Below are 16,291 nucleotides of genomic sequence, written 5' to 3' on the forward strand. Positions count from 1 at the left end.
AATGTCTCGAAAAATAATTAAGGGGTAATTATGTATAAATAGCATAGTTGGGGCACTAAGCGTAAATAATAACCAATAGAATTGCGAATGAAATAATAAAAAATACAGTAACTATTTTTTTTTTTGTTTTAGTTGTCCTATTCATTCTAGAGCTTGTCCTAATTAACTCAAACCGATTTGTACCATATACATAATTTTAGTAAGTGAGTCTTCTAACAGAGATTTTCAACATACACAAGTTTAATACTCAAATGTCATCAAATTTTATCAAATTTGAAATTGTTTTAAATTATAGATTTAGAGGTAAATAAATATATACTTTTTATAACATTTTATATTTATTTTGTTGTTTAAAATAATATATTGCTGACAAATGAATTATTGTAGGTCAGGATCCACTTACACCCAGTGTAGAATTAAAAGTTTTACACATTTTTTGGACAACTGGATTGAGATAAATCAATGGCTGAGATTAATTCATTGTTTTTTTCCAGTGAATAGCTTTTCATTTTTACTGTTAATCTTAACCATTAATTTCTCTTATCCAATGGTCATAAAAAATGTAAAACTAAAAGAGTTTTAGACAGTAAAATTGAATCCTAACTATATATATAATCAGCTGACCCTATTCTCATATGTAATGGGGTAGGGGGAGGTAGAGTAGTAGGCTGCCCCCAACGCTAGGTTGAGAGCAATTTCCGTGAAAGACCTCTAGCAATTATGAATTGTTCACCGTGGGATTCGATTCCACGATCACAATGTTAAGTAATAAATTTCATCATTAATTTTTTGAATTGTTCTTGTTTGATTATTCTATTGTTAAATAGTAATGACATTATAACATAATCGACAGCATCAAAACGATAATGATTTGAAAAAGTCAAATTTATTCCACACGATAGCATTTTAGACTCATATAAAATCCAAATTCTCATTTTTATTATTATTTTTCTTCATTTTTCATCCTCTTGCTATCTTCCATATTCATAGATTCCGATCACCATTGATCGTTGGTAACGACGATCAATGAATCTTATTTTTTTACTAAACTCATTTCATGCTCCCAAATACGATTTGATATCCCTTTAATCGAAACATCCTAAACTCCATGAATATACACCAGATGTTAACATACTATACTATATATATTATAGTATAATTAATAATATAAACTAAATCATCGTATCTTTTAATATTTAATGATAGAGTGATCAAATTAAAAATTAAGTTATTAAACTAAAAATGTTTAAACTTTAAGGACCGAAATATGAAATAAGGCAAGTTAGGTGCTGAAATTTGTAATTTACCCATCTTGATATGCTACAGGTTAATGTAGTAGTTGCATGCAAAAGTTAAACAAGAAAAGCAACGCAGACCGAACAAACAAACTAGAAAGGAAGCAATTTATTCCCTGGCGCAGGCCATCCTTCTTTGACTTTGGTAACTTACCTGGACATTCATCATGCAACCTCCAAGATGGTCAAAGTCCAGAACCCACAAATTGAACACAAAATATGGGAATTTTTTCACATGCTAATGTGAAAAATCTCGAATATTTTTTTTTTTTGGATAGCAAATCTCGAAGAAATTTGGTTTGTTACTTATTTATTCTTTGATTGACATGTTTAACGGTCTACCTTGAACGGCGGCCTGACCTTCCACCGCTTCCTTTCTCTATAATAACAGTCACCATTACATGTTAAAAATCTCTTCTTCTACCTACAACTGTTTTGCCGCACATAGAAATACCAGTCATGGGAATTGTATGAGGCGGCAAAAGGCATCTCGGGTTAATGATAATGATGACGACTGGGGATCTTGGTGTCCATTTACAGGGAAAGGGAAGGGTTACGAGCACGGCGGAGAAGGAGAGGTTGCTGAGGGATACAAACACGTCTACTAGAGAGATGAAGATAACTATTTCGAAGAAGGAGCTGGAGCTATTGGCGCAGCAGGTGGAAATGCAAGGCTTGACACTTGAACAAGTCCTGGCCAATATGGTTAACGGCCACGACGGGGATTATACGAGGAGGAACAGCTTCGGCCGTGGAAGCCGGCGTTACAAAGCATTCCCGAGGTGAACTAGTTATTTGATTCATCCGTGAATGACTAGATGATGATTAATTCAGTTTGTTGTACATAGACAACAGGCCATTTTGTCATGGTTGCTTGTTGTCTGTATCCACGACTCTAGATTAATTCATCTTAATACGTTTTGATTTACTTGTTTCTATTAGGATCATTTCCCACTTCTTGTTGCTGCTGCTGTTGAGGTTGCTAGTAGTTTCCATAATAGTTATGTCTTATGGGTAGATCAAGGGGTGACAGGACCGTTGTCCTTTAAAAGTTTGATAGATTTTATATTTTTTATTTATAAGTAATCTTTCCTGTTAAAATTTTGATGTATAAGCTGCATAGCGATAGCAGATCCTTGACCGTACTCGTGGTACCCACTGTTCCACTGGTTAGGATCCGCATGGGCAAGACATAGAATAGTGTGAGGAAAAAATTTGATAATTTTGAAGCTTTGAACGAGAAATCGATCTAATTATTGTTGAGGAAAATGTAAAATCAATTGTTAGTTCGTAAATGTGCATACGTGCATAATGTGGGTAACGTGAATGTCCAAATCGGTCTAGTTTTTTGTGGGCTTACGGATATTTTACTTAAATGTGAGATATTTCCTCAATAGACAATTTTTTTAAAATCTGTTTGAAATTAAAATGATAAATATTAAAAAGTTCCTTTAGTAAAAACAGTAATTTTGGAAATTGCTAATTGCTTGATTCATGCTTCATTATGTCAAAAATTTCTAATTATTCCAATGTGAAATCCCTATAAATACGTTGTAACCTACTAGGTTAAACACATTTCAAAACAAATCAAAACCAATTTAAAGAAATTCCTTTCTCTAGTTTTGGGTGATATACGAAGAAATGAATAGTCGTTATCTCGGCAATTGTGTTACTATACGTGATCGTCTCGTTGTTGTATCTTGGAAGACAGATGACCAAAGATCTCGTACCCAAGGAGTGACCAAAAATCTGTTTTTAAGGAAACTGTATAAGTGTAGGCCTCAACTTATTTCTATTAATATATTTATGGTTTCTATTCATATTATTTAATCAAATATATTCCATGTTATTAATTGTGTTTGTTTTATTCTTGATTCATGTACACGAATTTACGAATAGATCCTGCGATGAATTGAATGTCGTTTGACACACTTGTATGAATCACCATAAGCAATTGTGGATCATAAAATATTTGATTTTTTTTCTAATTATTCACAATGTAAAATCCCTATAAATACGTTGTTACCTACTAGGTTAACACATTTCAAAACAAATCAAGATAATGAATAGTTCGTTATCTCGGCAATGTGTTACTATACTTGATCGTCTTGTTGTTGTATCTTGAAGACAGACGACCAAAGATCTCGTACCAAGGAGTGACCAAAAATATGTTTTTAAGGAAACTGTATATTGTAGGCCTCAACTTATTTCTATTAATATTTATGGTTTTCTATTCTATTTATTTAATCAAATATATTCCATGTTATTGTGTTTGTTTTATTCTTGATTCATGTACAATTTTTCGAATAGATCCTGTCGATGAATTGAATGTCGTTTGACACTACTTGTATGAATCACCATAAATAAATTTAGATCTATAAATATTTGATTTTTTATTTTCTTTTCGTCTCAAATTGTTATACCTCAACATGAGACTTTAAAAATAATTTATGAGACAGCATATATCCAATTTACATCTACCTCATTGCTTCACCGATAGATTGTATAATCTGTGATGCTTATCGCATGCTATAATTTATGCGTTTCTAAGGTTCATTATTATATTATTACTAAGGTGGTGTTTATTTTTACTTTATAAGATCTGCAAAGTTCTTATGTCTGCACCGCGCAGACCACGCGTAAACATTGGGATTCGCAGACTGTTTATTTTTTAGAAGATAGAAGCTCTTCAAACATCTGCGCGAGCTCTTCTTGGTGCATACATGATTTTATGTCTTCAAGGTCTTCAAAGGTCTGCGTGAAAATTAAAATCATTTAAATCTATTTTAAATATAGATGATTTATTTTAAAATATGAATTGTTTATTTAAAATAGAATTGATTTATTTTAAAAATATGGAAAAATATTTTAAAATATGGATTGATTTTTTAAAATATGAAAAAATTTATTTTAAAATATGGATTTATTTATTTTACATATGGCTTGATTTATTTTAAAAATTTATTATTGTGTTGTATGGATTATTTAAATTTAGTATTAAAAACTAAATTATTTAAATTTCAGTATTGTAAAACTCTTTTAAGTTTAAAAAATCAGTTTATTTTAGCAGTCTGCAAACGTTAAAAAACAAACAGTCTTCTTCTTGCAGACTGCAGACTTTTGGTCCACCTCTTCTGCTGCAGATGTGATCCGCAGACTGCAGACTTTTTATCTTTTAAAAAACAAACACCACCTAAACAAGCTATTGCCGTTACCTTTGCAAAATAATTGTGTCGTTAGTTGGAAATTAGTAATAAGGTAGCATGTATATTCTTGCTATTTGTCCTAATAATACGTATAATTCAAAATATCATACCCTAACGGATACATGATTTTATTTTAGAGACGAACTTGAACTTATAAAATTTTAAGAGATAAATTTAAATTTATAAAATTTAAGGGGGATAAAAATAAATTTTTAATAAAAAATACATAAAAATAATTTAAAATATAGAGTAATTTTAAAATTGAGAAAATCGCCTCAGTGACCAAAAATGTCTTATAATATACGATTTTAACCAACTTTTTTTGGATTTGCCAAAATGACCAACAAAATCGCAACGCGAAATAAAAATCGCAACGCGATCCCCAAATCGCAAATCAGTTTCCAAAATCGCAACGCGATTCTTGACAATCGCAATGCGATAGTACAAATTCGCATTGCGATTTTCAAGAATCGCAACGCGAATATGAAAATCGCAACGCGAACACATAAATCACAACGCGTATCCGTAAACCGCAACGTGTATCCGTAAATAGCAACGCGTATCCGTAAATCGCAATGTGTATCCGTATATCGCAACGCGTATCCGTAAATCGCAACGATAATCCGTAAATCGCAACGAGAATCTGTAAATCGCAACGAGAATCTGTAAATCGCAACGATAATCCGTAATCGCAACGAGAATCTGTAAATCACAACACTGAAATTTTGGGTATATACTACGCAACAGCAGCAAATCATAAACTAAATCCCTAAATCGCAACTCATTCCATCTCCATCTATCACTCTCTCCGGCGATATCCGTTCCTATATCCAACGACATCCTTCCCAATCCGGCAACAGGTTTTAGTTTCGCAGCTCGTCTGTTTAGTAAATTAATTTACAACCATGAAATCATCTAATGTTGATCATGTTTGGATAGATTTGTGTTTTGGAGGGTCATGGGATAATGTTCATGGTGTTTTACAATATATCCTTTACCCATGAATCTTCAACTAAAATTGTCTTTACAAAGTTAACTTATGAAACTCTAATGCTACGTGTTTCAAATAATTGAATTTAGAGCCCCTAAGTGGATTTAGGCTATCTTATCAGAGAAATGGTAAGTTTATTTGTTAACCGACAATGAAGATGTTGAACGATTCATTGCTTACATTAGTGTTTCACAAGATGATGTTACATTGTATGTTGTTGAACCTAGAAGTATATTGTTGGGTCAGTAGCGGGTAGTAATCAACTAAGTTTTTCTCAAAACCCACAACCTTTCTCTAATCCAAATCCCAATCAACTTTCAGCACCAAATTCCGGTTTTCGTATTGACCAGTTAGCGATGATGAGCCAACAGAAAAAATTGTGAGTACTAGTCAGTATTCGAAATTTGGTCTTGGTCAATATCCGGACTTTGATATTGGTCAATACACGGATTTTGATGATGTTTCAGAAGAAGAAACAGACCCTGCGTGTAATGATTTTGATATTGGTCAATACCCGAATTTTGATGATGAAACAACCGTTGTCGAATAATGTATTGGTTGATGATATGAGAGGAAGTTACGACTGTGAATGAACATGTTGAACATCCATTCTTTAATTCATATATCCTGAAGAAGAAAAGAAGAAGAAAAAGTCCCCGAAGAAAAGAAAATGCCACGGGCGTATAACTGAATATGCCAGAATTACTTCAGATACCGGAAGAAGAGTTGGTAAAGAAAGCAGTTGATGTTACACAAAAGTTATTCGTATCAAGAAAGATGATTGTTTTGATACAAGGAAGACTTGAAGATAGCTTTGTATACGAAATGTGTGGAAGATGGCTATCACTAAAAGTTAACAAATCAAGCAAAGATCGTTTTCGAAACAAGGTGTATGATTGACAAAACTGTACGTGGCGTATGATTGCAAAGAGAATAAAGATTGCGAAATGTTTCAAGTTAGGACTTTTATTGATAAACATACATGTTCAAGAACCCAAGTTTTTTCCTCACCATAGACAGGCAAACAAAAGGTGTTGGGTGGTTTTCTGGGTGAGTTAATGTTTTTGAATGGCAGGTATATCGGGGACATGAAATTATGACTGACATGAATGCTCGGTTCAAGATTAGTATATCATATTCTCAAGCTTGGAGAGCCAATGTTATGCCTTGGAATTGTTGAGGGGGTCGCCAGAAGCATCGTTTGCCCAACTGCCGGCTTATTGTCACAATTTAAAGCTGAAAAATCCTGGGTCGGTAACTCATATCAAAACAGATAGAGATGGACACTTTGAGTTGCTGTTTATCGCCATTGGTGCTACGGTTAGTAAATCAATATAATTTTGTTGACTCATTTTTGTTAGTTACATGCATTTCACATTTAAATGATTATATTTCTTGTGTATATTATTTTGTAGATTCGTTCGTTTATTACTTGCATGCGCCCAGTTATTATAGTTTGACGGAGCACATTTGAAGGTCGATACCTTGGAGTAAACTTATTAGCATAGCCATGGATGCTAACAATGGGATATTGCCAATAGCTTACGGGGTTGGCAAATCTGAAACCTCTGATTCATGGACATGGTTTATGGGGCATCTTAGGGATTGCATAGGTCCTATTAGCAATCTGACAATCATATCCGATAGGGCAAACTCAATTGACAACGCTGTTAGAAGGTGTTTCCCAGATGCTTTTCATGGACTTTGTGGTGTTCATTTGTATAGAATCTAAAATCAAGGTCTGCTGGTATAAAGCACAATGGACATACTGGAAGGCTGTAAAAGCTTATCGGGAAGTGGATTTCAATAAGCATATAAATTGTTTAAGACGTGTTTTGCCTCAGTGTGCTCAAACACTAGAAGATGTCGGGTTTGAAAGATGGTCAAGAGTACATCAACTTGGAGCAAGATATGGTTTTCATGACGTCTAATAGTGCAGAATCAATCACGCTCTAAGTCGTCATTCCCGAAAATTACCATTACTATGTTAATGGAGTTTTTTCGAGCCTCTATTCAACAGTGGTACTACAGAAAAGAACCATGCAGGTATTATTTCTTTGAATTCGTAACTTATCATATTTATATATTTTACTAAGTATTGTTTATTTAAATTTACAGGAACATTGGAACATCGTGTTACACCATGGACTGAAAAAAGATAACGAAACGTGTTGTGAAGTCAACGTCATGGAGAGTTGAACCATGTTCAAACACTTTGTTTCAAGTACTGGATAATAACTTAAATGGGCTAGTCAATCTAAATGCAAAGACGTGTAGTTGTATGAAATGGCAACATCTGGTTATCCGTGTGGCCATGTTATAAAAGTTGCTCTTCATTTAAACCAAGATGATTCAAGCGCATACGCTATGGATTGCTACACTACAGAAGTTTATCGACAGACTTATTCCGAGATTGTCTACCCTATTCCACATCCTTCTGAGTGGGACATACCAGATGACTTACAAACAGTTTTTCCACCAGCCATGGACAGAAGGCTACCTGGCCGACCAAAAAGTCACGATCGTATACCGTCTAAGGGTGAAGAGAAGAAGAGATCGACATGTAGTCGGTGCAAGGAAAGTGGTCATACAAGGTTGACATGTGGATCACCAGTGCCATCAAAATCATCTTTTCCTTTACCAAAATATGGATCCTCATCAAAATCCAAAGCTCATATGGTGTCAAGCAAAAGGCAATCATCTTTAAAATCCCAATCACAATTGGCTTCACCTTTTGGGACTGTTAACTTAGGTGATTTTTAAATGCAAACGTTGTATTATGTGGATTTATGTGTGAACTTTTAACATTTTTAGTTGAATTAATGACTCAGGCCAACCATTTTGACTTAACCAACTCTTGTTATTCAGTTGTTATCACTTATTAGGCATGCATTTGACTATCGCAACACGGAAATTACAATCGCAACGAGAGAATCGCAATGCAAAATGAAAATCCCAACAAGAAAATCGCAATGCGGAAATGAAAATCGCAATGCGAAATGAAAATCGCAATGCGAAATGAAAATCGCAACGAGAGAATCACAATGCGGAAATGAAAATCGCAAAGCGAAATGAAAATCGCAACGAGAGAATCGCAATGCGAAATGAAAATCGCAATGCGAAATGAAAATCGCAACGAGAGAATCGCAATGCGGAAATGAAAATCGCAATGCGAAATGAAAATCGCATTGCGATTCTCTCGTTGCGATTTTCATTTCCGCATTGCGACTTTCATTTCGCATTGCGATTCTCTCGTTGCGATTTTCATTTCGCATTGCGATTTTCATTTCAACATAATGCAGATTGAAATCAACAAAATCAACCATTACATTTCAATCAATTAAACAAGCACAAATAAGAATTATTTCGCATCAATTACACAAATCAACTTTTACAAATCATCTTTTACAAATCAATTAAACAATCAAAAATAAGCAATAATTCTTATTTCCAATCATCTACTATTGAATCAACTTTTACAAATCAATTAAACAATCAAAAACAATCAATTAAACTATTGAATCAACTTTTACAGCCATACATCATTTTCACGCAGTTCACTTCTGAGATTAACCTGCAGAAACCAAACATTTGCTCAAACACACTTTCTACACATCTAAAACCTACAAACAGCAAATTATTCTATTCTAGGTACTTAACCAAACATTTTCAAACCAAAAGTCTATAAACTTACCAATTGTTTATGGACATTTTTATAACGCGGATGCAGGTAGGCAGCGTCTCGTATATATCGATTTAGCCATATAATGCCGAAACCACAAGCCTACTGCAGCTCTATCTCTATCGGTGGGAGGTAGATACTTGGTGCTTCCCGTCGTCAAACGCTCCAACGCCAAGCATACGAGAGGACCACAATCTCCTCTGGCTCCTCCCGTTTGTTGTGGCGCGGTCTCGTCTCTAATAACTGTAATATTGAGCTTCTTTGGCTTCTTGTTTCCAGAACGAGTCCAATAATTGATCGCATCCAAGAATTTAGCCAAATGAGAGCTCCATCCCTTAATAATATCTCTTAAATCAGCCAATGATATGTAATTTATCATGCTGTCATACACTATTGTCTTAAGGGATGGGAGCTGAAGCTCGACGAGAATCCAATGTTTACGTTCTAAAACAGGGATAAACACCTGCAATCATAAGTAATAATTCATTCATTTGCGCACTTATTTCATAAAACCTTAAACTCAATCTAAAATAATACTAACCTTATCGACCTCCCACCATGCAAGATAAAGTTTAGCTTGTCCATTGCCCAAATCAAATGATTCATCTCGTGCATTCTTCAAGTGAACGGCGTTAAAAGACGTCGGCATAATTGTATATCGCATATTTTTATTTTTCTTAAGTTTTCTTATTATTAGAAGACTGTCACCCACGCATCGATATGCTGTTTTACAAAAAAAGACATATTAGTGACTTACATAAATTTAAAAAAAAAATTAATCAAATTGAAATATAGAAAAATATAAGACTTACCCCCCCATCGAATAGTCATTGTCTTTGACCCCTAATAATACGCCCCACCAAGACCGATCAAGCAACAAATAGATATCATCGGTGAGCTTGCATATGTCAGTGAAACACCCCTGGCTCCGCTCATGTAGATAAAATCAACTGCGGTCTTAGCCCAAGGGTGTTATCCAGAATTGTGTCCGGTAGTTGTTTCCTCTCCTCTTCAGATACCGTATGGTACTGGCCGTAACTCATACGAGAGCCAACTTGAATCCATCATGTCCGGCACGTCAGAGGGTTTCTCAAGAAGCCTACATATGACGCCATGTGAATCGGGCTCTTGAATGGTGGGAGGGACCTCTTCAATGATGACAGTGACCTCTTGAACGGTGGGAGGGACTCTCGAGGAATGATAGGGGGGCCTCTTCAACGATAGGAGTGGACTCTTAAGGATGACAGGCGAGTCGGGCTTCTTCTTGCGGTGTCTTCGCACTATTGGGGTGTACGGAGACTTAATAGCACGTGCACGCTGTCTGATGCGTGAACTCCGTCGTGCAAGCATAACCCGACGTAAAGCATCCACTCTATCGGGCCGCTAAATAATTAAATACAAAAATCAGTAATAAACAGACATGATATTTAAACAGTGAAAACAAAGACAATATGTTTCAAACTTGCATTGTATTCACCCAAGTCATTATTCTATCATAGTTCACAAAATGCATCAGATAACAAAGAAAATATGTTTCAAACTAATACCCTGAAGTTAGTATTTGTCTTTGTTTTGTCTATTGGTTGAAGTAATGCAATCCATTCAAGTTTCAATTTGCAGAAGAAGAAATAGTTTACTTTCGCAACACGAACTTAAAATCGCAACGCGAAATGAGAATCGCAACGAGAAACCAAATCGCAACGCGAAAGCAAAATCGCAACGCGAAATGAAATCGCAACGACAGAATCGCAATGCGAAATGAAAATCGCAACGAGAGAATCGCAACGCGAAATGAAAATCGCAATGCGATTTTGGTTTCGCGTTGCGATTTTGTCGTTGCGATTTTGGTTTCGCGTTGCGATTCTGTCGTTGCGATTTTCATTTCGCGTTGCGATTCTCTCGTTGCGATTTTAAGTTTCGTGTTGCGAAAGTAAACTATTTCTTCTTCTGCAAATTGAAACTTGAATGGATTGCATTACTTCAACCAATAGACAAAACAAGACAAATACTGACTTCAGGGTATTAGTTTAGCAGAATTGGCAGCAACCGAACAAATTTACTTTCAACCAAAAGACAAACAAGACAAATACTATTTCACAGTGTTAAAGAATACACAGTTTAGCAGAATTGGCAGCAACCGAACAATTTACTTTCAACCAAAAGACAAAACAAAGACAAATACTATTTCACAGTGTTAAAGAATACACAGTTTAGTAGAATTGGCAGCAACCGAACAAATTTACTTTCAAACCAAAAGACAAAACAAAGACAAATACTATTTCACAGTGTTAAAGAATACACAGTTTAGCAGAATTGGCAGCAACCGAATAAATTTACTAAGCAATCTAAGTGAAATGGCTAATCTAAGTGAAATTACGAGTAAATTTATCATTAAGTTAAATATGGAAAATCTTAAACTTACCTCGTTGCGTAGAGTATGAACCTCATTCTGCAACGATACTATCATCTCACGTAGAGCGGCAACCTCACCACGTAAAGTTGACACCTCCACACGCCATGCACCATCGTTATCGCGTAGAGTACCGATCTCCTCACGCAAGGCATTGACCTCATCACGTAACTCATCCCGTGGAGGTGGAGAACAAGGAGATAAATGTCGTGGCCTCTTTACCGGTCGCCTATCATGAGTGATGGTGGAGAAGAGGCTCGATGATGTGACGGGATAGGTGATGGCTCTCGTTCTAGAGGTGTATAGTCGGGTCGATCGGTGATGGCTCTGGGTGAGGTGATGGCTCTCGAATTGGAGGAAGTGGATGCTGCTCATCATCCGTTCCATCAAAAAACTCTGACTAGCTTGCCACCAATCAGTGGCAAGCTCTTCCTCCGTGGGTGTCAGTCTTTGTAATGGAATGTTGGCCTCCTAACAATATAAAACTCAAACAAAGTTAAACGTCTACTATTAATAACTTGTTTATATATTATATGAAAGTATTTGTGTTAACTTACATTATTTATTGTCGCATATGATATTAAGTTTCCCAATCCAACAGATTTTTCCTCTTCCAGGAAATAGCCCTGGGAATATCATTTGACGTTTTTATTGCATATGTACGCATGCTGGGGAAAGCCTCGAATATCCAAATCTACAAACAATATAATACAAAATTAGTAATTGTTAAATAATTAATTATAATTTTAGAAACATTATATAGAAATTCTTACCTTAAAGGCCCAAACAAAGCCTGACAAGTGTATTTCGACCCATCGCCACGCAAACTTTTGCGGTCATCAAAGGCAGTAGACAACTTAGTCCAGGTACTTTTCATATATACAAACCCCACGGAAACAGATTCCATGCATTCAGGTCCTCTACCAATATTATTAGCTCCCGAGGAATAGGTTGTCTGGCCTCTCTGCCTAAAAAGCCGGCATACACAAGTAGTAGAAGGCATACTCGGACAACATCGACGTCATCCATCCGAGTGAAACCAGCTTTCTTATTAAACAATTTCTTCAGGTCGTCGACGTGTAGGTTCGGCTTCTCCATTGACTCATCCGGAAAAACCCGGATAACCATGATGGGCGGGCGATATGACGAGTGTACCGGCCTACATCATCGTGTCCGAATCGTAGACCAGTGATTAAGCAGAACTCCTTCCGCCCAAACAAGTATACGCTGGTGGAAAATGAAACCATATCTCTTCCTCACCACGTTGTATACTGTCGGTAGATTTGATGTCATGGTCTGAAGCCACAAATGGGTCAAATTAGCATCTCCACCCGGATGCTGTACTCTCAGCCATGGCCCGAAGCAGGTTTCCTCAAACAATTGTCTTTGTGCAGGTGAAAGCTTCGAAGCAATTGTAGTGGCTAGGCTAACTTTATTCCTTAATGTCAATGAAGCCGAAAAAAATTTCTACAAAAACAATAAACATACCAAGTTAGATATACCAAAAACTACAATGTGAAGATATACCAAAAACAATAAACATAAAAAGTAGTAGTTTATTCTTGAAACTAAAATTTGCAACACTGTTTTGTCTTTTGGTTGAAATGAAAATCGCAACGAGAGAATGACTGTCGCAACGAGAGAAATGAAAATCGCAACGAGAGATCGCAATGCGAAATGAAAATCGCAACGCGAAATGAAAATCGCAATGCGATTTTGGTTTCGCGTTGCGATTCTCTCGTTGCGATTTTCATTTTTCTCGTTGCAGATAGTCATTTTCACGTTGCGATTTTCATTTATCTCGTTGCAACTCTTCTGCAAATTGAAACTTGAATGGATTGCATTACTTCAACCAAAAGACAGAACAAAGACAAAGACAAATACTAACTTGAAAATCGCAACGAGAGAATAGCAACGCGAAATGAAAATCGCAACGAGAGAATCGTAACGCGAAATGAAATCTAAGTGAAATGGTTAATCTATTATTGAAATGACCAGTAAACTTATCATCAGTTTCAATATGAAAAACCTACAATAATGCAAAAATTTCAAAATAAAAATAATTAAAAAAACTAACCCTCGGAGGTTGATTTTCCATTTCTGAATATTGTGAGGGATTTCTGACCGTGAATGGTTGTGAGGGATTTCGCCGGAGATGGGGACGGAAATCTTCGGAGATGGGGACGGATTTCGCCGTAGAGAGTGAGAGATGGAGATGGGACTGAGTTGTGATTTTAGGTTTTAGGTTATGAGTTGCGATTACGGGATTTTGTCTTAATATTCGTTTTTGTAATTTGAAAATAAAATACGCGTAGCGATTATAATGGCGCTTTAAAAATCGCGTTGCGATTTACGGATACGCGTTGCGATTTTACGTATTGTCGTTGCGATTTACGGATACGCGTTGCGATATACGGATACGCATTGCGATTTATGGATACGCGTTGCGATTTACGGATACACGTTGCGATTTACGGATACGCGTTGCGATTTATGTGTTCGCGTTGCGATTTTCATATTCGCGTTGCGATTCTGGAAAATCGCAATGCGAATTTGTACTATCGCATTGCGATTGTCAAGAATCGCGTTGCGATTTTGGAAACTGATTTGCGATTCTGGGGATCGCGTTGCGATTTTTATTTCGCGTTGCGATTTTGTTGGTCATTTTGGCAAATCCAAAAAAAGTTGGTTAAAATCGTATATTATAAGGCATTTTTGATCACTGAGGCGATTTTCTCTTTTAAAATTTTAGGAGATGTATAGAGGGGATTTCGAGGGACACTAGCAATGCAAAGGCCAACGGGTTACGGGATCTACCATAAGTGCTCATTTTGTAATAAAATAAAACGTTTAGTGCTTAATTTATAAATTTTAAAGTTTAGTAGCAAAAAAATTGATTTTATCATAGTTTAATTACATTTGTGAACTTTACCCTTAAATTAAACGCCCACAATAATTCTTAGGGTTCCGATTTCGAAATACTGGAAGGGGGAGATTCTGCAGCGAAAAACAATTAACTCCAATGGTGTGCGAGAAGTGTAAGTTTTATAGCTCTGCAGTTGTAACTAATTTCCATATCAATTTGGTGTGATCCCTGAAAAATTTAAAGAAAAAGAACCTGATGTGTTAGATCAATTTAATTTCTAGGCCAGAAGAAGCTATCGAAGGTGATCGTGCCAGATAAGTGGAAGGAAGGTGCCAGCAACACCTACGAAAGCGGTGGCCGGAAAATCAACGAGAATAAACTCCTATCCAAAAAGCACAGGTCTGTTTGTTTTTTCTCCATCTCCTATTTCAGTCTCACAGAATTTTTATTTACTAGTTTACAAAACATGACCAAATTTTAAATTTCGTTAAAATTGGGTAGAATTCTTAGCTATACTTGTTGATAAGTTTATTTATTTAGGGAATTACTTGATTATTGCTGTAAATTATCATTGATTCTTCCAAGCATAAGTTTTCTAGGGTTCTCTTTAATTACTGAAGGTATTGGTCAAGAACATAGCTTAGTGTTTAGGATTTTAGTTGCTATTGGATATGAAGTATATGACCTTCAAGAACCCACCGAATTGGTTTGGATCCAGTTCATTACTTTTTCATCCACTAATATCCATAGATTGATCGTCACCATTCAATGTATAAGACCCTTATATTAATGGTGATTAAATGAACTTGTGACTGGTGATTAAATATTGTATTGGATATTAATGGATGAAAAAGTAATGGAGGGCTCCAAATACATGGCAAAAATGCATTTTTTTCAGATTTCATGATTTGGATTTGGAATCCATTGCCTGCAGATGGACCCCTTATGGAAATACCAAGTGTATCATATGTAAGCAGCAAGTGCATCAAGATGGCAAGTACTGTCATACTTGTGCTTATTCGAAAGGTCTGGTAAATCAATAACTTGATGCTCTACAACTTGGTCATTTGGTTCTTTTCTGTTGTTTTGTGTCCATGTGGCGTCTGATGGTCATTGTGTGCTGTGCAGGCGTATGTGCGATGTGTGGGAAGCAAGTGCTTGACACCAAGCTTTACAAGCAAAGCAACGTATAAATCGAAGGGAATATAAGCTGGTCTTCAAGTAGATTTCATAACTACCATAAGATCATGAAAAATGTTAATGTTTACTCTGCATATTTTGTAGTTTTCTCTATGATCATTTGTGTTCCTGGCCTTGTGTAATTTCACTAGAATATGCAACTAATAATGTCTATAGGTGGACTAACAAGTACGTAGTAATTGCCTTTAAAGTTAGTCTTCATTGCAATCAAGCTAAACTTTTAGCTGGATTATCTATGATTCTGTTTGACGGCATGATTGCACAAGTTGGTACATTGTGCCTTCATTAAATTGTTACTTTTGGCCCCTTAAGCCTTTTGGTTGAATTAATGATGTCTTGCTTGAAGCATCTAGTTTTATATGCACTTCCTTAAACCCGGGTTCCCATTGGAATCACAGTAAACCCTTAGGGGTGTAAATGAACAGGCTTGAACGAATAAGATTGTGTTCGTGTTTATTTGTTTATTTTTTAAGGTGTTCATATTTGGTTCATATTCGTTTAAAATTTTAATATCGTGTGTATATTCGTTTGTTTATTTTTGAAGATATTCGTATTTGGTTCGTTTAGCATTTGCAAATATGTTTTGTTTAATGTTTGTGAATATGTTCATTTATATTTTCTCTAGTATATTCATTTATTGT

The 16,291-nt window shown here is 35.7% G+C and overlaps 1 protein-coding gene across 2 annotated transcripts; it reads left to right on the plus strand.

Annotated features, from left to right (window-relative positions):
* Window positions 1-14,511: 14,511 nt before the first annotated feature.
* Window positions 14,512-15,676, plus strand: LOC120195822 (cysteine-rich PDZ-binding protein-like). 2 transcript variants are annotated; one of them, XM_039197757.1, is made up of 4 exons: window positions 14,512-14,622; window positions 14,732-14,849; window positions 15,349-15,476; window positions 15,579-15,676. In XM_039197757.1, the coding sequence occupies exons 1-4, from the start codon at window positions 14,607-14,609 to the stop codon at window positions 15,641-15,643; spliced, it is 327 nt and encodes a 108-aa protein (XP_039053688.1). In that variant the 5' UTR covers window positions 14,512-14,606; the 3' UTR covers window positions 15,644-15,676. The 2 variants fall into 2 exon arrangements, with proteins under 2 accessions (XP_039053688.1, XP_039053689.1); XM_039197758.1 differs by having other exon boundaries at window positions 15,385-15,476.
* Window positions 15,677-16,291: the final 615 nt, after the last annotated feature.

This window comes from Hibiscus syriacus, unplaced genomic scaffold (assembly GCF_006381635.1).
Source record: "Hibiscus syriacus cultivar Baekdansim isolate YM2019G1 unplaced genomic scaffold, ASM638163v2 tig00117021_pilon, whole genome shotgun sequence".
NCBI classification, from domain to species: Eukaryota; Viridiplantae; Streptophyta; class Magnoliopsida; order Malvales; family Malvaceae; genus Hibiscus; species Hibiscus syriacus.